Source organism: Ochotona curzoniae, unplaced genomic scaffold (genome assembly GCF_017591425.1).
Source record: "Ochotona curzoniae isolate NIBS_2020 unplaced genomic scaffold, NIBS_Ocur_1.0 contig_3819, whole genome shotgun sequence".
In the NCBI taxonomy this organism is placed as follows: domain Eukaryota; kingdom Metazoa; phylum Chordata; class Mammalia; order Lagomorpha; family Ochotonidae; genus Ochotona; species Ochotona curzoniae.
Window position 1 is genome coordinate 18,049,548 of NW_024466004.1, and position 23,837 is coordinate 18,073,384.

The following is a 23,837-nucleotide window of genomic DNA, read 5'->3' on the forward strand; positions in this document are numbered from 1 at the left end:
GCAGCAGGCCATCCATTATGATGATGAAAAATTCTAAAGAAAAATAGATTGGCTTCATTGGGTTTTGATGCAAAAATGGCAGAAAAATAATTTACTTGCTCTTTCTCATTTTCTTTAAAATGTAGAAACAGTAATAACATTTTGCCCATAAACTTGCTATAATGCTTAAATGAGAAGGACTAGTGTGGTGTTTCAACAGCCTGGCTCTGTACTTACAGTATCAGCATCCCACATGAGGGCCTGTTTTAGTCCTGGCTACTCCACTTGTGATCCAGCACTCCAGTTATGGTGTAGGAAAGCAGTGGAGGATGGCTCAAGTCCTTGGGGCCCCTGTACCCATGTGAAAGACCTGAAAGAAGCTCCTGGCTTCAGGCTTCAGACTTCAGATTAGCTCAGTTCTGTCCACTGCAGCCATTTGGGCTTCTCTCTGTAAATCTGCCTTTCAAATAACAATGAATGCATCTTTTTAAAAGTTGATTAAATGAGAGTATGAAAATAAAACATTGAACATGGAATGTAGTGAAGACCTAATATTATATCAATATCTGTTGCTTGCCTTTCATAAGAAATATTGGAAAATATGGAATTTTTCTCACTTTTCAAGAAAGATATTTTAAAATGAACTTGCATGTCTAAAATTATTTTGGAATCATTGTTGATAGCATAGCAGATCATCTTATAGAGCTCTTGCCATAGCCAAAATATTACATGGAAATTATTCAAGATCTTTTAAGCAAGAAGCTCAAAACACTTTGAAGACATTATCCCATTCTGGAACCTGCCAACAATTTTATTCACCTCCAGTACTGACCCCATCAATTTCACCCATCTTGTTCTAATTGGCAATATCAGTCCCCGTTTGAATCTTGGAGAGGCAACAGATGGGTACTTACTGCAGCTTGAGGATAAATGACAGTTCATATTCAAAGCCTCACTCTGCCATCCACAAATGCAGGAATCATAGCTATTTACTTGTTGGAAAAGTTTATTTAGGAAAAAACTTATTTAAATGGGAAATCAGATATGTTAATAACTCTTATTGGCATCACGTTCTCAAAGCAAGAGTATCCAAAAAGTTGCTGTCATCTTCACAGACAAGATTTTAGTTTCTCTTTAGCTGCAGAAAGCTTCCAAAGAATAACCTTTGCATATAGGCTATATATTTTATCAAATGAAGACTTCCCTCATGGAGTGTGGGACTGGCTGGTGAACAGTTAGATGCCCGTACACAGCATAAAATTGGAGTTAGAAAGATCCCCTTGAGCAAAAGAGATGTTACAATGCTTTAAATAAACCAGTCACTTATTCTGTATCATTCTTAGGGTACATTGATTATCCTAATTGCCACTGCGGTTGATAGCAGGGGAAAGCTTATAAGTCACAAAAGATACTAAAGTTTTCAGAAGCTACATACTTTTGGAGCTTTCAGGTTATGTTGATGATGAACTATGCCAAGAATAATGGGAACCTGTCATTCTGAAGAAGTTACATGACTGCATTTGACACTATTCATGATGCCCAGAAAGGTATCTTGCTTGCTCAGGTCTAGGGTATTCTGTGAGAAACTGATATTTAGTCCATTCGTCACATAGATTTTTCCACGTAGGATGTGGGACACTTTTCTTTTAGTCAATGCATAAACTCATGCTTGATTACTTTCTTCTCTCACTCTGAATCAGGTTACAGCAGATAATGTCCTATTTTTCTATTATTTGGAAGGAAGAGGGACAAAATGAAGAGGAGGGGAAGAGAGAATTATAGTGAATGGAAAGGTAAAGGAACAAACAAGAGAAGGAAAGTAGCATGGGGGTAGAAAAGAGGGGAGAAGAAAAGAGAGGGGAGAAGAGAGGAGAGGAGAGGAGAGGAGAGGAGAGGAGAGGAGAGGAGAGGAGAGGAGGGGAGGGGAGGGGAGGGAGGGGGGGGAGGAGAGGAGAGGAGAGGAGAGGAGAGGAGAGGAGGGGAGGTAGGGGAGGAGAGGAGAGGAGAGGAGGGTAGGGGAGGGGAGGGGAGGGGAGGAGAGGAGAGGAGAGGAGAGGAGAGGAGAGGAGAGGAGGGGAGGGGAGGGTAGGGGAGGAGAGAAGAGGAGAGGAGAGAGAAGAGGATTGGGATAAGTGCAAAACTGTATAAACACTTTGGAAAATAGCCTCACATTTGAGGAAAAGAAAGAACAATTAGCAAAACCATCTCAGTTGATTGGAGGAAAAGCGTACAGGATGTCAATTGCTTTAGCAAGAGCCAAAAGACCAGTGTTAAATAAGAGGAGTAAGCAATCGCGGTTGGGCATGCAGAAATGTCCCAGTTCATGAAGGCCCATGCAATTGGAAAAACGTTGGAAGGCTTTGGAGACGAGGAATGGTAGGTCTTAGATATATTTCACTGGGATCACTGGGATTATTGGTTTCAGAATAGCTTGAAGGGAACCAGAATGGAAAAGTGAGAATTAAAAAATGGAAGATTATAGAAGTAATCCAGAGGAGACATAATGGCTGTTTAGACTAGTGCGGTTTGCATAGAGGCAGCAGGAAGAGAAGTGCAAGCAGAACAGTTTTCACCCTGACAAAATAAGGTTCCTAACTCCCAGGCTGCGCAGAACAGATCTAGAATTTGCAGCTTGATTTCCTCTGGAAATCTGACAATGCAAAAATACATAGACATCCAGAAAAGATATAAGAGGGAAATATTTCCAAGTGTAAGTGAAAATAAATTGTTAAATTTGTTCAAAATCTGCTTCTTCATTTAAGATATACCTGGCTTCCCTCAGAATACCACCATTTTCCAACAGCGAGCTCTCTCCCACTCTACAAGGATTGATCCAATCACTCGAATGGTAACAATTTTTTTGCTTGTCTCATTTAATTGCTAAGATCTCCAAACTGAGAACTTACCTACAGACACTAAATAGCTTGGTGCAGAGATTTGTTTACTTACTGTTCGAGTTCTTATGCTTTGATTTATACAGTCATGTTCCACACACTTCCCAGGTAGTTGCTGAGCATCTAAGCCACAGCATTCACCTCTGTCTTGTCTGCATCTACACCAACAGAGCATGAAGCAAAATAACTGCATATCAGGTTGTGCTTCCTAATTTTCCCACGCTACTCAAATGTCTGGTAAGAAGAACAAAAATTTTATATTCAGAGGGTAACCTGATTTCTGCTTTTATAGATAAACTTAACTCTTTGGGGAAAAAAAATGAACTCATTTTCAACCCACATCACCTGTATTAAACACATTTATTCCCTAATTGTGTATTTGTTCATTTAGATTTGACAGCAGAAATTATCAATGGGCAGGAAAAATAGGCAGGAAAGCATAACTGATCACAAGAAAAGTAGAAACAAATGTTTTTCTCAAAGTAGGTTGAGTCAGCAGTGTGTGTGATATTATTGCTGGGTTAGTATCAAACTGCTAAAGCAAACCATTCGCTTGATCAAAAGCTTAAATTCCCATTCTGAAAGTCCAGAGTTCATTTAGGATTTAAAGTAAGGCCAGTATATCTGAAGTAATACTCTTAAGGTGCTATAGCGGGATGTCTTTCCATCTCTTAAAAAAATAATGATTTCCAGTGGCTCTGAATAACTAGACATCATCATTCTCCTTTGCTATTCCAATAGAAAAAAAATACTTCCCAGTATGTCCTATTTTATGTGAACTTCTTATTTTGTTTCATGCGATACCTACATGCTGTACTGCCCAAATTCCAACTCCAGCCTTTTTAAAAGTTCAGATGTGAGCTACAGTTCATTCTACAAAGTCTTGTCCATAATCCCTTCATTCCACTTTGTATGTACACCTTCAGTGCTTCCTTCCCTCCCTCACATCCTAACACCTTCATTTAATCGCCTCTTAATCATTTGCCTGTAAAATAAACCCTCCAGTCACTTGTTGTTTCCTGCCAGATGCTGCTGTTAGACTACTCCCCATGGACGTCACCTAACATTCCGGCCATGTTCATTTGGCTGTGCATACTGAGATCCTGGCACTCCAAAGCTTTTAAGCTCTTTCTTTCCAAGAAAATTCATAACTAACACCATTATTTCCTCACAAAAACAACTAACATCTGCAGCCTGAAACTTCCAAACAATGAAAAACTTTCTGCACAGCTCTGCTAAAGCTGGATGCAACCTTTATCAGTCATCTTCAGCAATAAATCAATGTTCCTCCTTTCCATTCCTGTAAAAAAAAATTAAATAATAATGCCAGTTTCAATTTCCCTCAAAAAAAATAATGAGCAAACAGGTTACAATGCAAAGAATAATTAGTCTTTTTCCCTTCTGGATAAGTGAACTGTTGTTATTTGAAAAGCCAACATTGTACACCATTCCTCACAGTGTTCAGTAAAATTTCACTTTGTTCTGTACGTAAGTCATTCATGTCAACAACATCATCATTTCAACATACTGAGTATGGGAAACAGATATAACATGGGCTGACCAAGATTATTTATTTCTGGATGCTTAGTTAACAGTTTTATATATCACTGAATTTTATTTTCTTAGAAAATTATTTTACAAATCTTGATATTATTTCCCCTATATGCTCAGCTGATGTAGGCCCCTTTATAAAAATAAGAAAATACTATTCCTACAATTAAGACCTATACTGAGTGCGAACCTCTGAATTCCTAGGTGTTTCCTGTATAGATCACATTAGCCTTTAGTCATGAATGTTGTAGATCAATAATTTTCAAATGTTAACATGCATACATCTCTCCTATAGAGAATGCTAAAGTAGTTTATTGGGATCACCTCCAGAGACTGACACGCATTAGGTCAGGTTGGGTCCATGAATTAATTTGCATTACTAATCAGCTCTCAGATGAGGCTGATGCCACTGATTAGAGGATCACAATTTGAGGACCATAATTCTGTCCAAAGAGAATTTTAAAATAATTTACATGATTATGCTTAAGGAAAAGTACATCATCATCAATTATAAAACCAAAGGAATTTCCTTATCAATATATTTAAACATGGGCAAAAGTTTAAATTCCATTTTCTTATTTTAGTATCGAACCTAACTTCAGAATTTCAATAGAACTAATCAGCGCCATGGTCCCTACTAATACTCTACCTAAGGTGAAAGCATACAGTGCCATGTTCAAGTTCCGGCTGCTTTTACTTCCAGTGCTGCTTCTTGCTGTTGGCCAAGAAAGGCAGTGGAGAATAGCCTGGGCCCATGGTTCCCTGTACCCAAGTGGGGAACCCGGAGGAAGCTCCAGATACAAGCACAAACCAAGCCATTGCAGACATTTGAGGAGTAGACCAGTGGATGGAGGATGAAGGATCTCTGTCTACACTTCTCTTAAGCAACAATAAATAAGTCTTTTGAAGAATGAAACGATGAAAATCTTTTTAAACATTGACACTACATCTTCAAATAATTCTATAGAGTCGAAGTTCACAAGTCATCTCAACATTTGTCTGTCCCTCTCTAAATCTGTAAAAATGTTTCAGAAATACCAATAACCAGAAACATCCATATATGTTAGCGTACATGGAAACATTCACACCCCACATACACTTTTAATGTCAAATACATTGGCGGAAAAGGAGTTAATTGTGCCGGAAATGTTTCAGGGAAGTCCCCCTCCATGACCATGTGCTCCTTGCTCTTGAGGTTTCATCTTTCAGAGCTTGTAACAAAAGGGACTGGAACTTTAAAAGACTGACATGCAGTTTTGTTCTAGTAATAAAAATTGGGTTCCACTGTCAGAGTCAATTAATTATAAATAGAGTAAAAATCACTGTTCCAAAGCTTGATTTAATATTCCGAAGTACAGGAAAATAAAAGAAGCCAAGAAAGCAACTGCAGCACATAATGGACAGATAGAGCAGACAATGACAGTACACACCCAGCTAGTTTCTCTTGAACTTGGGATTTGAGAATAAAAATGTAATTCTTGTCATTTTTACATGTACATATTCTTAGCTAGCATTGATGAAGTAGATTGGGATGCTTGGTATCAGGTGATTTACTTACACAAATGGCATCTTTTTAACTTTATTGTGCATTTAGAGTCACTGTATAGTTGGAGACATTTTCTTTTTTTAAGATGTATCTTATTTTGGGCCCGGCACGGTGGCGCAAGTGGTTAAAGGTCCTCGCCTCGCACGCCCGGGATCCCATATGGGCGCCGGTTCTAATCCCGGCAGCCCCGCTTCCCTTCCAGCTCCCTGCCTGTGGCCTGGGAAAGCAGTCGAGGACGGCCCAAAGCTTTGGGACCCTGCACCCGTGTGGGAGACCCAGAAGAGGCTCCTGGCTTCAGATCGGCATAGTATCGGCCCGTTGCGCTCACTTGGGGAGTGAATCATCGGACGGAAGATCTTCCCCTCTGTCTCTCCTCTCTGTATATCCGCCTTTCCAATGAAAAAATAATAAAAATAAATCTTAAAAAAAAAAAAGATGTATCTTATTTTATTTTATTTTATTCTATTTTATCTTATTTATTAGAAATGTAGATATACAGAAAGAAGGAGAGACAGAGAGGAAGATCTGTCTGCTAGTTCACTCCCCAAGTGGCCACACTACCAGAGCCGAACTGACCTGAAGCCTCGAGCCAGGAACCTCTTTCCAAGTCTCCCATGTGGGAGCAGGATTCCAAGGCTTTGGGCCGTCCTCGACTGCTTTCCCAGGCCACAAGCAGGAAGCTGGATGGGAAGTGGAGCAGTTGGGACACTGACTGGCACCAATAAGGGATCCCAGCAGATGCAAGGTGGGAATTTAGCCACTAGGCCATCGCTCGGGCCCTGGAGATATATATATATATTTTTATCAATCATTAAGAACAGAAGAGAATACTGAGAATGACAGGTATCACCTTGTCTCTTGGTCCCCACATGGCTTCCTCAGAGGGCAGGGATGGGGAATGGCAAGTGGAAGCTCCTTTGTTGAGAAATGAGTTATTTTATAACAACACAGGGAGCCCTGGCCTTCTCAGCATCTAGCACTCGTAGCACAGTTTAAGTATTGAGCAGAAGCAGAAGAATAGCAAAGTCTCATGAATCTGCATCATGTGATAATATGAATTCAAGTGTTCATGACAACACAACTCCGGGGCACCTGCAGACCCTCATTTCCCTCTGGATTGACACAGGAAAATTTGTGTTAGAATGTTTTAGGATGGGGCCCGGCGCGGTGGCGCAAGTGATTAAAGAATGTTTTAGGATGTTTTAGGATGATATTAGAACTGCAAAGGCATCATTATCTTTTCTTTCTCCCACATTATCTTTTATTCTGTGGTAAATAGTGTAACACTCATTTACCATTGTATTTCTCATGACAACTGACAGCAATCAGCTTCTACATTTCAAATAATTTGTGTCTCATTTATGAAGATTGTATTATCATCACATAGGCAACAACATTTCCATACTGTCTAGGTGACTGCAGTTTCCCACTTATTGCATTATAATGTGGTTTTACTATACACACTTGGGGCCTGAATGGACACTTAGGAGAAAGAATAAATATTCAATGGTTGACATAAGCTAAATACATTTCTTTTTCAAAGATGTATGCATTTTTATTTAAAAGGAATATTTTACAGAGAGAGAAGGAGAGACATCTGCTGGTCAATCCCCAAATGGCCACAATGGCCAGAGCTAAGCTGATCCGCAGCTGGGAACCAGGAGCTTCTTCCAGGTCTCCCATGCAGGTGTAGAGTTCCAAGAACTACAGCTATCCTCAGCTGCTTTACCTGGCCAGAAACAGAGATCTGGATCAGAGGTGGAGCAGCTAGAACATGAAACAGCACCCACGTGGGATGCCAGTGCCAACGGGAGAGAGATTAGCCTGCTCTGCCACTGTGCTGGCCCCTAAGTACATTTCTTTAGAAGTCTCCTAGAAATGTTCTATGTAAAGGAGTATTCAGAAAGTTCATGAAAATACGAAGGATGAGAAAGCATGTATGTGTTTCAGAAGTGTACCAAATTAAAATGACCATTTATTCCTTTAATATGAAATCTGCAGATGCACAGAAAGGCTTCAAGAATAAATTCTACATGAACCAGAATTTTTTATGACTTTGAGTTACTTTCTGAAGAACTGTGGAAGGACACCCATCACAAATATCCTATAAAGCTGTTTGTCCAAAGGTATTAGAGACGAGGAGAGCTGGTGGACCGTAATGTACACTGAATGCAGATACTAATGAACAGTTATAAAGAATTACAAATATATATATAAGATAGTCTAAATAAACTTTCTGTGATGTGGCTGCAAATTGTGCATGGTTCTTGTGCCTCATAATGGAAATGCCTGGTCACGAAATGAATTAACAACAGAAGTTGAGTTACATTTTCAAACTTCTGTAAACAACTGCAGTTTGTTTCTTTAAAGTGATAGTGTGTATGATAAATTGAATCATATATTAAAAAGCAAAAAGAATTTTAAAATAAGTACTAATTCCTCTGCGGTTTCTAAAGCTCGGTATACTACTATAATGTAGTTGAAGACACTGGAACTTGATGTTGGTCAAACACAGTAACTCTACAAAGTGACCGGCCTGGAGCACTTCATCAGCTCTCTCAGCATCACTTTCCTCATACTGAAAGTGTCAATAACATAATCTCATGAGAATTCAGAAATTCTGGAAGCGTTGATAAAGTCTTTGAAATAGGTGATCTGCCTGAAGACTAGCTGATGCTGCTGTCCAGTCTCCCACACTGTTGTTAATGATGTTCTATTCACAGCTAACATGGTAGCTTGTCTTTCATATGTTCGTTCCTTTGCCCCATGTGACACGTCATTTGCAAAATGACTGCGAGTTTCTGAAAACACAACATCACTGGCCCTGAAAAATAATTTTTACTAAGACAAGCATTTGACACCCTACTTAATTAATTATCACTGTATCTTGTCTATCAAAGATCAGCATCCACTTAGCAGTACAGCTTTCTATAAATGGCTATTTATGCAAGATTTAAGTTCCATCTCCCACGACACGTCTTTTCTTTTCAACATATTCTAGAGCATGCATTCAGCAGAATTGTATTAAATTCAATATTAAAATCTTGTCGTGAGGGAATGGTGTCGAAGTGATAGCAGGGTTTCATGAGTGAAACTCTGAATAACTACATCTGTTTCTCCGCAGGACTTGAAAATGTGTTTTATAAACACAGCCTTAAAATCTGGGCAAAAGGAGTCCAATCTACCCTCGGCTTCAATGCCTAAACTATTCCACCACTTTTTGTAAAATGCAAGGCTGGAACTTCCCTACATCACTTCAGAAATTAGGGAATTCTCAGCCCCTAAATCATTTTTTTTTTCAGAAAATAAAAATTGAGTCCCATGAAAATAAGATTCATGTTCTGATTTTAACATTAACCTAAATTTTGTTTCTATTTCACAACAACATACTTACAGCTGGATGAAGGATTTGAAAGGGGAATGTCTGTCTTTGGACACCCCCGTGGGTTACAGATGTATGCAAGTGGTGGCAGAGAGCCACTCTACTCTCCTCATGATCCAAATAGACTTGGAAGGAGAGCCCAGATGGAAAGGCGTCTGACAGATATGTTCTTTTTGGGGTTTCCTGCCTCATGGTTTGCCAAGCTTCCTAGACTCCACTGCTTGTTAATAAAAAATCACTAAGAAGACTTCACAAAATGATTTCATCGTGAAAATTACATTAAAGTCATCTCTTTAGGCAGTCGAAATCCTCTGTACTTCTGTATTTCCTAGTCAAAGAAAGTGTGACTTGGAAAGTTACGAACATAAGGTGGTATTTTATGCACTTAGCATCAATAGGAGACAGAATTCAAACGCTGAATTCAAAATCACAGATCTTAGCTAAATGGAGCAATGGAGAAGCTGCTTAGCTCTGAGGGGAATCAATGTACCCCTAATAACTCTACCTCTTTCCCTGCAGAATGGAGGCACGTGATGGTGAGTGTTGTGCAATCTGTGAATTCATTCCACAGAAATAACAGGTGTGGAAAATAAAAGTTAGTCCTCATTTCTCTGACCTTCAGAACAGTGATCCAAAACAGGATTTTTAAATTTATTTTTGGTTTGTTCCTTTCTTGATTCCTAAAGTTTTCTTACAATATAAAAATGGATATTAAATGGGTTGGTAAGAAAATAAATAATAAGGGCCCAACGCAGTGGCATAGTGGCTTAAGTCCTCGCCTTGTATGCACCAGGATCCCATGTGGGTGCCGTTTCTAATCCTTGGCAGCCCTGCTTCCCATCCAGCTCCCTGCTTGTGGCCTGGGAAAGCAGTCCACAAGGATGGCCCAGGGCCTTGGGACCCTGCACCCATGTGGGAGACCTGGAGGAAGCTCCTGGCTCCTGGCTTCAGATCGGCGCAGCACCGGACATTGCATCACTTGGGGAGTGAATCATCAGACGGAACATCTTCCTCTCTCCTCCTTTCTGTGTATCTGACTTTGCAATAAAAATAAATAAATCTTTTAAAAATTAATAAATAAATAATAAGAGCTAAAACAATTAATTCTAGTACTCAAAATATTACATATATTGTAATTAAATGCATAACTACAGCTGTCGGAAGTCAGTTAATTAAGAAAAAAGAAACCAGCATTACATCTTGGATTTTTGTCATCCTATTTATCAAATACAAAGAATAAACTTGTCAAACATTAATAAGAATTTAAGAGCTTACATCATGTCACTATTACAAAGATAAGTTAAATATAGTGACACTCAGTGTGAAGACTTGATCCATTCAAATATTAAGTATTTCACGAGGACTCCCCCACAAATTCCTCTAATACCCCGTTGCCGGAGCAATTGAGCCTTCTGCCCGCCACCCAGCCTCCCAGGGCACAGGAGACGAACAGACCAGCAGGATTAGGGGTTCTGTCCATGCAGTTCTGATTGATTTGGGAAATACAAATTCTTTTATAGAGTAGTGAACAGCCTTAGGCCAGGAATTCCTGGAGGGGGAACTAGGAGTCAATTGTCATCAGCATGATTGTGAAAGCCACCTCCCATAGGCCAGGGGCAGGTGAGCGAAATGCCCTGACCAATCAGTCTTTCTTTGAAATGACTTGATGCCCGGCCTGGTTCCCGCCCAGGGCTCTGTCCTTGGCCGCCATCTTGCTTGCCACATGTAACCCAGTGGCCCTGTTAGTCGCCGTCTTGTTGACTTACTGACCTCTTTGAGCCCCACAGTATTTCATAAGAAATATTTCTTTTTCCATTCAACCATATTTGGTTGAGAATTCTGTTTTAATGGAGAAAACAAAAACGGCTGTACAAAAATACCCTATGAGCAAAATAATTGTAGTTGGCAGGGCAGAGATGACGGCTAGTAGTGAAATAGAATTTTCAAACTTTAAACAATCAAAGCATTCAAATTTAAAAATATATACATATATTTAGCATTGTGGATCCTTTATGCTTTTCTTAGCAAAAATAAGAGATTCAACAGGTATACAGTGCCATGTGTGCAAAGACTACAGGCCATTATCACAAATTCCCACTGCATTGAACTAGAACAAGTTTATAGGCTGTGTTCTTCATGTTATTCCAAGAAAAAATTGCACTGGAAAAAATAATCCAAATACAAAGGAGGACACAGAGAGATTTAAGGAACATAACAGTGAGGAATCCAGATGTGTCCTGGGAAATGCTTTTTGGAGAGAAATTCTAGTGATTGCATTTTCTGTAACAATGTGTTCCATCTCCTCCATCAATCCCCTATCAAAAGCACGCTTGGAGCTCTTACTTGATCCCTTCACCATTGACCAGAAACCACAACATTCATTTTCATTTTTCATAGAGCTTTTCCATTCGTGTTCTTAGTTGATGTTCATATAAATTAAATGGGGTAAACGGTTTAAAATATGATCCTCCCTGAACCTCCATAATATGAGAATCACCCTCATATAAAGTTCTTTTCACATAAATTCTGATCTTAGAGTGACTGGAGGAAAAGATCCACCAATCAATGTTATTTCCTGTAAAGAGAAAAACATAAAAGTTGGCTTATGAATACTTATGAATATGGTTAGATCCACAAGAAGCTAAAAGCATTTGAGGGCTCAATTAGGACTGAATTCTGGTCACTTAGAAAAAGGAAGACTGTCCAAAGAGGAAAATAGGAAATTTCTAATATTGGAGACAATTTCATGCTTGCTGAATGATTACAATTGGATCCCACAATGTTGAGAAAAATATACCAATGTTCGTAAATGTCATAGATAGTTTCATTAAAATACCTCCCATGTAACTGTGGATCAGAAACCACAGATGCAGGAATGGCCCTTTGTCACAGGTTAGGATGGCACTTCAGACATCCAGCAGTGCCTGCCTTTAAATTCCAGATCTGCTTCCAGCACCAGCTTTTTGATGCTGTGCCTCCTGGGACACAGTAAAAGCCCACTCAAGTAACTGGGATGCTGCCACTGTCTGAGAGATCCACACTGAGCTCCGGGCTCCTGGTTTTAGTTTGCCCCACTCTTTGTGACTATGGACACCCAAAGTCTGAGCTAGCAGATGGAAAAGCTCTGTGTGTTTGTCTCTGCTTCTCTGTGTATCCCTCTGACTTTCCAATGAATACATATTTTCTTAAAAAAAAACACATAAGCATAAGAAAATAACCTTGATGCCACAAACAGGTAGTACACAAATAAAAGAGAAGTACTATTAAAAATGTTGATGCATTAGCGTATGTGTGTTTTAACGATAGTCTACGCTATATAAAATATTTCCAGGCTTAAATTTGATTTAACTGGGAAGTCAATTAGCATATCATTCTTCTACTAACAATATTCAAAATTTCAATCAGAAAAAAAAAACGTTCTGAACATTGCTTTTATTATTATGGTTGCAAGCAAGCTGGACAACCTCATTTGAACCACAATTTCTGTTGTGACAATGGTCTCCAAACGTGATTTTGCTTTGCATGATTTAATGACTACATATTGCATGACAGTGACTTATAGTTAGGACTCTCTATATAGACTAACCCCTTAACTGATTAAAAAAAATAAAATAACAAATGCTAATCTTGGGAGTGTTAGACAAGAAGGGAAAAAGAGGTCAGCGAAAGTTACAGCACAGAGTGAGTAAGCATAAAGAAAGCCAGAAAACTTGGAGGAGCTCAGAGCTAATGAAAAAAACAAGAACACACAATGGGGGAGGGAAGGATGTGAAAGCCAGCTGGAATAAGAGAAAGAAAAAACGCAGGAGCCAACAGAAATCCAAGGACACAAAGTATTGGAGACTGGAGGAAACAGGAAATTTATTGGAAACTAAGTTGTTTTTCCTTTTGTATCCAATACAGTTCTACTCTGGATAGAACCCTAGTCTCGACCTCAAAGACAGAAGGGCAGTCAAAATGCACAGCACTCTTTTCTTCATGGGCAGGAGCCGAGCTCTCCGAAAGCAAAGAGAGGAAATGTGATATAAGAGCAGACTCTGTGACAGCAGATAATGGGCAGAGGAGTGGCACTAGCATCCAACACAGTATTTCCCAAAACTAAGTCAAGCAAAAACAAAGTTGTTAGGATCCAACTCAGAGAGCCCGATTAAAGATTTTCAGTAAAGGGCCCGATGCAGTGGCCTTGTGGCTAAAGTCCTCGCCTCGTATGCGCCAGGATTTCATATGGGCGCCAGTTTATGTCCTGGCTACCCTGTTTCCCATCCAGCTCCCTGTTTGTGGCCTGGGAAAACAATCAAGGACAGCCCAAAGCCTTCGGACCCTGTACCTGCGTGGGAGACCCAGATGAGGCTCCTGGATCCTGGCTTCGGACCAACTACAGTCATTGCAGCCACTTGGGGAGGGACTCATTGGATGGAAGAGCTTCTGCTTTGTCTCGCCTCTCTAATTATCTCTGACTTTAAATAAACATAAATAAATCTTAAAAAAAAAAAAAAAGAATTTCCAGTACATTGAACAAACAGCTTGTGTTTTTCCTGACACCAGAATATCTAGAAAGTGCTGGTAGAGATGTGAAAACCGCAGGCTCTGAATGAGAACTACCTCAGCTCAGATCACAGTCCTGCCACTCACTTTCTATTGACCATGGAAAAACTATTGAACCTTCTGTAGAACAGAGAATAAATATATAAAATCAATGAGAGCTAGGATTAAAGAACCAATGCATGTAAAGCAGCTAGACACTGCTTGACAATAGAATGCTGGGCTTTATTATGGTCTATACCTACAATGCCGTAATACACTCAGAGATCAGAATGATGAACTTGTGGCTGCTGTTGAGGGACTATACTATTACAATATTTAGGGGAAATCAGTAGGGGGGAGGGGGATGGAAAGAGTGGAAGGGGAAACTCATGGTCCTAAAGAACTGTATCATTAAAAATATTTAATAGCAAATACAACATTCAATAGTTGTAGCTAAACAGTTATAAAATTATTGGACCTGGAAATTCACATGAAACAGTATATTTCAAGTGATCAAAACATGAGCAAGACTTAAATGTCTTTAACATACTTTTGAAAAATCTCTGTAGAAAACTGAGTTAAAAGATGTTTAGTTAGGACCAAAATATTGAATCACCTAGAGTTTTTATTATGCACTTTTCCATGAATTCTTGAAGTATCCTTGAATCTTTTATAAAATATTTTCTTAGGGTAAAGCAATCAGACTGCTCTCTCAAGAGTTTTGCTCTCGGTCTCGGCATAGCGAAGCCAACACAGCCTGGCGGGGACCAAGGTATGAGCAGCCCGTTTCGCCTAAGGAGGCTGTAAGGTCTGTATATGCACATTCGGAAGCTGCGTATCCTCTCAGGACGCGATGTCTTGGACGTGGCTGAGGCTGACAGAGACTCACAGTGAGACGCAGATCGATTCATTTGGTAACCCATTTCATCCCTCATATTGTTATCTTTATTCGCTTCCCAATACATCATGTACAATTTCCAAAAGTTATCAACTCCTTTTGAATGATCTCACCTAGTTCTTTACTTTTTCCCAAACTTTTCTTTATACTTACTAACCCTGTCAAAATGTCAGCCTCTCTACTGGACATTTCTATCATCTCTTGGTCCTAATGAAGCTTCAACTGCTTTTTGAGAAGCTGTATCTCATTTATAACCTTGTCATATGACTTTCTATCGGTAGGCTAAGTTTCTATTCCCTAGTAAACACCCACTTGTTTAAAAGACTTGCTCCTTTGGCATGTGTGCAATCTGGTTATAATCCCCTGAATCACTGTTTGATGACTAGTGACCATCATATTTCAAAGACTCTGGAACGTAATTCAGCATTGCTCCTTTCATTACAGATCCCAATAACATTCTGTGACATATTTAACGCCTTGGAGAACATTCTATCCAAGATTTTGTTCTCTGTGGAACTCACTGGACTTCTACTCCATTCTACACATTAATTCATGGAGTCAAGAAAACGCTTACTATTAATTCTGACAGTTCATCTCATAAGCCTCAAATATCTACAATTTCAATCTCTTGACTTTATTGTACTATAATAAAGTTTGACTTAAAATCAGGATTGCAACTCTTTAACAAGTTACTGATTTCATCTCACCTGTCATTTATCTTGCATCAACAGATATCAGAATGGTGATACACTTGGTCTATGCTGTTTGAACAAACAAGGTGCAGTAATGAAACAGACTTTCCTGAAATTGAGTTTTAGTCCTAAAACTACTCCGCTTGCTCCAAAAATAACAATTGATCTAAGTATAAAATAAAAAGTACCCACAAAAAGGCACACAAACTTGAAGACAAGAAACATAGTGATGGGGGTCCCAGTGCAATAGCCTCGCAGCTAAAGTATTCGCCTAGAATGCGCTGGGAACCCATATGGACAACCCCACTTCCCATCCAGCTCCCTGCTTGTGGCCTGGGAAATCAGTCGAGGACGGCCCAAAGCCTTGGGGCCCTGCACCCACGTGGAAGAAGCTCCTGGCTCCTGGCTTCAGATTAGAGCAGCTCCAGCCATTGCAGTCACTTCGGGAGTGAATCAACAGATGGAAGATCTTCCTCTGTCTCTCCTCCTCCATGTATACCTGACTTTGCAATAAAAATGAGTAAAAACTTTTGAAAAAAAAAAAGAAAGAAAAAAGAAACATAGTGAGGGGCGTGTCGTGCCCACAGGATGTCTACACCTCCTCTCTGAATTTCTGGTTTGAGTCCCAGCTACTCTCAGGTCAATCCAGCCCCTTGATAATGTGTACCCACGAAGGTGGCAGGTGATGGCTCAGCCTCTTGCTACCCTGACATTCTAATACAAGACTCGTGACCAGTGCTGATCTAGCTTTCGCCCGCCCGCTCAGGTTGTTGAAAGGCCTTCACACGTCTCTCATCCCTCTGCCTATCAAACATCATCATCATCATAAACATTACAAAAGAACTGCAAAGCAGGGCCCGGCGCTGTGGCACAGTGGTTAAGGTCCTCGCCTTGCACGCCCGGGATCCCATATGGGCGCCGGTTCTATCCTGGCAGCCCCCCTTCCCTTCCAGCTCCCTGCCTGTGGCCCGGGAAAGCAGTCGAGGACGGCCCAAAGCTTTGGGAACCTGCACCCGCGCAGGAGACCCGGAAGAGGCTCCTGGCTTCGGACCGGCATAGCATCGGCGGTTGTGCTCACTTGGGGAGTGAATCATCGGACGGAAGATCTTCCTCTCTGTCTCTCCTCTCTGTATATCTGCCTTTCCAATAAAAAAAAAATAATAAAACTAAATCTTAAAAAAAATAAAGAAGAGCTGCAAAGCAGGGAAGGAGACTGATAGAAATGGCAGACAATAATATGTCAGGACTCATAGCAAGGATAAATACACAAAGATTCACTTGATGGAGAACGATTTATTCAGATGAGCAGTTAATAAAAGGTATATTCGAACTGAACAGTGGACAAATAGACATAACTATTTTTTTTTAAAGGCACTAATTTTTATATAAGATAAAATGAACTTAATACGTAAGTACACTTTTTTAAATTATTCATACTAAAAGTGTAGCGATGTAGAAAGATTTTTTTAAATATGTACCAAATTAATTAAGGGTAGACTCAGATAAATAAATGAACTCATAACATAGAGCCACAAGGATCATTCGAAATTATTATAGGCAATGAAATGCCAATAAATCTGATAATTAGAAATGACACACAAATCCATGGACATACATACACACCTAAACAACAGGGGATCATGAAGCCCTGGAATACCAAAATAGGCCAGGGACAATCAACAAATTTCAATTAATAATAGAAAGTCCACCTCAAAAAAAAGTCCAGAATCTAACTTCTCCATTACTAAATTCGATCACACAATTAAGTACAATTCGACATCAATATTTCTTACATCATTCCAAATATTAGAAGGGAAAATCTCTATTAGATCTAATGTATACATTAATATTCTTGATAAAAGTAGATGGAAAAATCCTAAAGAATACTAGCACCATAAAAGGATTACTCATCAACTTCATGTTGAAAAAATCACTAAACATGACACGCATCATGTTTACTCAACTGCGTGACAGAAAATTGAACATATCGATAGACAAAGAAACGCCACATGATAAAACCTAATTCCTTCATAGAAATTCTGAACAAACTAGATGAAGAATGAATACACAAGTAACAAAGGCCAAATACAACAAGACAACAGCTAACACCGTACCAAGTGAAGAAAATCTCAAGATTTTTTTTTTTAAGATTTGGAACAAGGCAAAAATTACCACTTCCAGCACTTTTATCTAACCCAACACTGAGAGTCATAGAGAAAGGAGGTAATAGAATGAAATAAAAACTATTGCATTTGAAAGAAGGAAGTCCAGTTGTCACCGGTGGTAGAAGAGATGAACTTTTACATAGAATACCATAGTCTGCACCAAACAACAACAACAACAAGTACTGGAACAATAAAGGCAACAATATTGCAACATATTCAACAGGAAAATATTGCAACATATTCACACCAAAATCGATAACATTAATACAAAGTAGTAACAGATTATCTGCAAAAGAAATTTTAAAAATGTAAATCCTTAGTAAATAACTTCAATGTAGGAGGTGAAAAATTTTCCACAATAAGAACTGGGAAACACTGATGAAAGAAACCAAAAAGACAAAAAAGAAAGCAAAAGATATCTATGCTGATGGGTTGGAAGAATAAATACTGATATTTATAATATTCAATACTCACCAAAGTCACTGAAACAGTCAACACATTTTTTTCTCAAAATACAAATATCACTCTCATAAAACTAGATGAGATGCTTTAAAATTTGTTTAGAATCATGAAAGATACTCAAATAACCAATATCTTGTGTAAAAGGAATAAAGTAAGAAATATTTACACACCCTGATTTTAAAGTACATTGTAGGGTCCAGCACGATGGTCTAGTGGCTCAAGTCCTCGCCTTGTACGAGCTGGGATCCCATATGGGCACCAGTTCCTGTCCCGACAGCCCAGCTTCCCATCCAGCTCCCTGCCTGTGGCCCGGGAAGGCAGTCGAGGACGGCCCAAGGCCTTGGAATCTTGTACCCACATGGGAAACCTGGAAAGAGGCTCCTGGCTCCTGGCTTTAGATGCTCTCAGCTGTTCACTGTGGCCACTTGGGGAGTGAACCAGCAGAGAAAAGATCTTCCTCTCTGTCTCTCCTTCTCTCTGTTTATCTGACTTTCCAGTAACAATAAACAAATCTTTTTTTAAAAATGCATTGTAAAGCGACAGTGATTGAAAGTATATATAGACATGCAGATGAATAGGCCAATAGACTCAGGAAATAAGATGTACAACCTGCAAGTACCCTCCTGCTTCAGTAGCAAGCCGACAAGGATGCTAAGTGCACACATTGGAGAAAGGACAGGCTTTCTCATACCTGCTGCTGACAAACTGCGTACACAGGCATGAGAATCCAACTACATTCTTCTAGTGTACAAACATACACTGAAAATATATTAAAGACTTAAATGTAAGACCTGAAACTTTGAAATTACGAAAAGAGAATAAAGGCAAGTGCTCTAGGACATGAAAATCACAAGGCTTTTGGTTTTATTTTGTTTTGTTTTAATTCAGATCCCCAAAGCAAGGGAAACAACAATATTGGACCAAGAAAAGGTTATTAAAAAACCATTAGCAAAGTGAAGAAACAATCAAAATAATAGAAAGAAATGTGTCGAAAAGGAGTTGATAAACAGTGAGAAACGCAAACCGTTCAATTGCAATGAGCAAAACTCTAACCCAAAAGCACTACAACTAATGATCAGGGAAATGTACACTAGAACTACCGTAAGATTGCATCAATCTGATTTTGTGGACCATTATAAAAAATGTGAAGATAATGGGCCCGGCGGCATGGCCTAGCACCTGAAGTCCTGGCTTTGAACGCCCCAGGATCCCATATGGGCACCGGTTCTAATCCCGGCAGCCCTGCTTCCCATTCAGCTCCCTGCCTGTGGCCCGGGAAAGCAGTCCAGGACGTCCCAAGGCCTTGGGACCCTGCACCTGCATGGGAGACCCAGAAGAGGTTCTTGGATCATGGCTTCGGATTTGCACAGCATTGGCCGTTTGCGCTCACTTGGGGAGTGAATCATCAGGTGGAAGATCTTCCTCTCTGTCTCTCCTCCTCCTCTCTGTATATCTGACTTTCCAATAAATAAATAAATCTTTTAAAAAAAATGTGAACATAAGAAGTTATAGAGAATGGGGGCCCAACACGATAGCCTAGTGGCTAAAGTTCTCATCTTGCACGAACCATATGGGGGCCAGTTCTGATCCCTGCAGCCCTGCTTCCCATCCAGCTCCTAGGTTGTGTCTGGGAAAGCAATCGAGGATGGTCCAAAACTTTAAGATCTTGTACCCATGTTGGAGATATGGAAGAGGCTCCGGGCTCCTGGCTTCAGATCAGTGCAACTCTAGTCATTGTGGCTGTTTGGGGAGTGACTCAACAGACAGAAGATCTTTCTCTCTGTATCGCCTCCTCTTTGTATATCCAATAAAAGTTTTCTTAAAAATTAAATTAAGAAAAGAGGTCATATGGCAGATGACTTCACACGATACCATGTGAAGTGCTCAGCTGCCAGCCCAAACACCTGCCGCCTGTGGCTATGATTACATTTTAAATAAATGGCATCTGCACCAGATTGAAGAGGAAAACATGGAGAACAAGAGTACTTAGCAGTTGGGCAGCCCACAACAGAAATAAATCAGAAGTAGCAGCAAAGGTAGAAAACAATGTATTTCAAGGAAATTTGCAAAGTAAAATGGGAGGACAATGAAAGAATGAAGCCATTCCTAACTGGGTGGAAGAATGTAACTGATTGAGAAGGTATTCCCTGCCAGGGAAGACACTGAGGGAGACCCAGGGCTGGAAGGACACAATGGGATTTTGGAAGTGCTAAGTTTGAATTGTCTTTGAGCATGCAAGTGATGCTGGGAAATGAGTTGGGTCATTGAGACTGACAGGAACATAAATCGGGAAGACAGTCATGCTCAGATAGCGACTGAAATTGTGACTGTCCCTAATACGATCTAGGGGTATAGACGTGAGGGACTCAGATATGGACCAGATTTCCGAGGAACCCTGGAAATAGGGCTGAAAGTAGCAAAGTTGTGTTCAAAGTCCACGAAGTGGCTACATTTTAAAGAGGGATTGGCAAAGCCTCCATGCCCCTTTGCATTTAAATAAGCAAAGCTCAAAAAATAACAATTCAACAGCCACTAAGTAATTGAGAATTACTCTCAAACAAAACAATTGTGGGGTAAAAGATCATATTAAGGGAAGGTATAGATATTTCTTTCGAAAGAAACCAAATGTCTTCTACAGATTGATGTGTGTCCCCGAGTCTAATTGCTCATATTCTTTGATCAGTCATCTTGGTAATATATTTAATCCCATTTCCACATCTCAACAAGGCAACCAGGCCAATGAAAAGGAAGATTAACACAATGCTCACTCGGCAACAAAGTCACTCAAAGATTCAGATTTGAAATATGAAAGTTGGCATTTCTGCTTTATATGTCAGATTGAGCATGAAAGTTAAAGAAGTTATAAAAGGAAGTTGAAAACACAATCTAGGGAAATCAAATGTGCACATACATGTGACAAGATGAATGGTACATTCTCTCTTCTATCATTGTCATCAACAGATTTTGAGCTAAATAATGCTGACCTTCTTTTACGCCATGAGGAATGAAACGTCTTACAAGAAGTCCACAAATGACAGTCAGTTTTAGCCCCAGTCATTAAGATGCCAGGTCCCGCATGGAAGTACCAAAGCTCACAGCCTCCTGCTCCCTGCTACCCTTGACCCGGCTCATAACGTGGCCTTAAGTGACTGCTCTCCTGGCAGCCACACGGGAGATCTGGATGGAGGCCCATGTTAAGGCTGGCCCATATTTGGGAAATGAAACTGCAGATGGCAGCTGCCTTTGTTTTCATTTCTGTATTTCTCAAACGATTTTACTACATAAAAAAATAAGAAAAAATACTCACAGATCATGATTTTCAAATTGTAGAGCTAAGGTAACAAATTCATATACTGACACACTGAACAGAGAATGCCTAAATCACAAATGGAGCACCTAATATTAGGACATTGATTTAAATGCACATATTATTAAAGTATGCTTACCCACTAAATTAGTTACCATGTGTTCTCATGAGGTATCAGGAATAAGGAATTTAACATTCAATACCTTCAATTATTTCATTTTAAATGCTGACCCCCTCACCGTGTCCTTCTCATTTTCCAGTCAAACAGTACAACAATCATTGCTGTTACTTAATATTTTGTAAAATCCTAAAAATTTTTTTAAAGGGAAAGTAAATTTCTTCCTATATTTTTCTTCATTTATCTTTGGTTGGCAATGCATCAAATCTTAAGTATATTGATATTAAGCTTCCTATTGTCTTTACCAAGGATTTTGAGAAATACTCTAAGATCAAATTTTAGTCTCAAATCACTGTTACTTGCAATTTTCAAATTTATTTACTCAAGCATAAAAACCCTATTAAGGACAATTAATAATAAGATAAATAATTTCATTCTATGTGTTTTTCTAGCTTTCTACTTTGGCTCCTTTCCCTGCCTTTCAGTGACAAATCTGTCATCTTTGTTACACAGTACAAAAATGGAACTGAGAAAAGGGCCGCTATCTTTAAGGATAGCCTATGACATCTTTCCCGAGGAACACCAACAGAGGGGATTGTTTTTCTGGGGAGACGCCAAAGGGCACAGGTGGGCATTTTGCCGGGGGCTGGTCTACGCGTCTCCTGGCAGAGGATGGGACACCTTTGAAGCAGTGAAGTCTGACAGGACACAATGGCAGCAGAAAGGGCCTTGGAGTGCGGGGTGACACAAAGCGGAGAGACTGAGGGGAGAGAAGCCGCAGGACACCTCCTGCCGCGAGGTTGTACCTGCGCGGGGTCGAGCGCCCCTGCCACTGAATCCCCGATCCACAGATGCTCCCGGAGAAGCTGCTGGTAGCTGAGGCAGTGCTTCACGGCCGACGGAACATTCCCCATGGCGGGGCTGGGGGCGGCAGCCGGCGCTAAGAGGGACCCTGGAGAGAGGAGCGGGCCGGGCACGGCTCTGAGAAGCAGCCAGCTCCGGAGCGCGCGGCCCCTGTGCGCAGGAGACGCTCAGTCCCCTTTTTCTTCTCACTAGTGCCTTAGGAAAATAGAGAGCAGGGCGCCTGCAAGAGACTGCGCCCCGGGAACTTGGTGCAGGATGCACCTGCGACGGAAGCGGGGAATGCCGGGAACTGCGAGAGGGGAGGAAATAAAAGTCGGAGGGCATTTGGGGCTGGCACATTTTCCGCCCTGCGCTGTGTGCTCAGGGCTGACACTATCTGCCCAAGTTCATCACTGTCTTATTTCCCCTTGAGTTCATGTATTGAAAGAAAGAAAATCTAACCAAAATGAAGAGAATGTGCGTTCCCATCTTCAGCCTTTCGTGTTCCGTGTAGATTTCTCCCTGGTTGAACTCTCTTGAATTTATGCAGTATGTCAATAAACTCTACTTTTAACGGTAGAGGAAGATTGCAAGGTTAAAACATGTTTACAAAATCTGATAAGGTAGAAAAGATAGACAATCCTGAACTAGGGGAGATGCATTTACTAATACAGTGATAAGACCTTGGTTACAGCTCAGTTTCAAGTTAAACAATAAAATGACACAAAGTTAGTGAAGCTGTTTGGTCTATATTGGTTGCAGTGAACATTTTAAACACGCTCTTAGTATGTCACAATTGGAGAAATCGAATTAAAATAGCCTTCAGGCAGATCACGTGGTGGACTCCCACACTGCTTTCACAAGCACACATATGTACTCTGAAATTCTTGGCAGTGGATTTAGTCATCTGCAGCGGAATCGACAGGCATCCAGAGGAGATGAGCGAGGATTCCAGTGGGTTGTCTCCTGGTTGCTGCAATGGGTAGAAACCTGAGGCTGACTGACACACATCCAGTTGCATAGCCAGATAAAAGGAACCAAAGACTACTTCGTAAAAAAAAAAAACAAGGATAACATAGACACACTTAGAAGGAATTTACCACCCACATTAAATAAACCATCATTACTATTTGTGTGGGTAGTGAGACTGGCACTGATCGCAAAATCAAAGGTTAAAACAATGCAAAAGGGGTGAGAGACGAAGTGAGTGAATTCCTCGGTGGAACAGAGTGGAAGTGACAAAGAGGATGCAGGTGTTATGGACCTCTTACAGTGTTGCCCAAGCAATATTAACTGGGGAACACGCTCTGACCTGCTAAAATGAAGTCATTGAATTACTCGGCACCTTTGAAATTCCCTAAAGCACTGAAACTCCAGTTATTATTTACCTGTACATGATTGCTTTGTACAATTCAATTCCAGTTGGATGTTTTCAACACAACTCAAGTATTATTTTTTTCTGCTATAAATGAAATG

The 23,837-nt window shown here is 40.2% G+C and overlaps 1 protein-coding gene across 3 annotated transcripts in view; it reads right to left on the reverse strand.

Moving 5' to 3' along the window:
* HMGCLL1 (3-hydroxymethyl-3-methylglutaryl-CoA lyase like 1) overlaps window positions 1-22,523 on the reverse strand; it is a 117,191-nt gene extending 94,668 nt beyond the window's left edge. For all 3 annotated transcript variants that reach the window (XM_040983575.1, XM_040983574.1, XM_040983573.1), the window contains exon 1: window positions 22,325-22,523. In XM_040983575.1, coding sequence (XP_040839509.1) covers window positions 22,325-22,432 — 108 coding nt within the window. In that variant the 5' untranslated portion in view covers window positions 22,433-22,523. The remainder of the gene's footprint in view (window positions 1-22,324) is intronic.
* Between the last annotated feature and the right edge of the window lie 1,314 nt (window positions 22,524-23,837).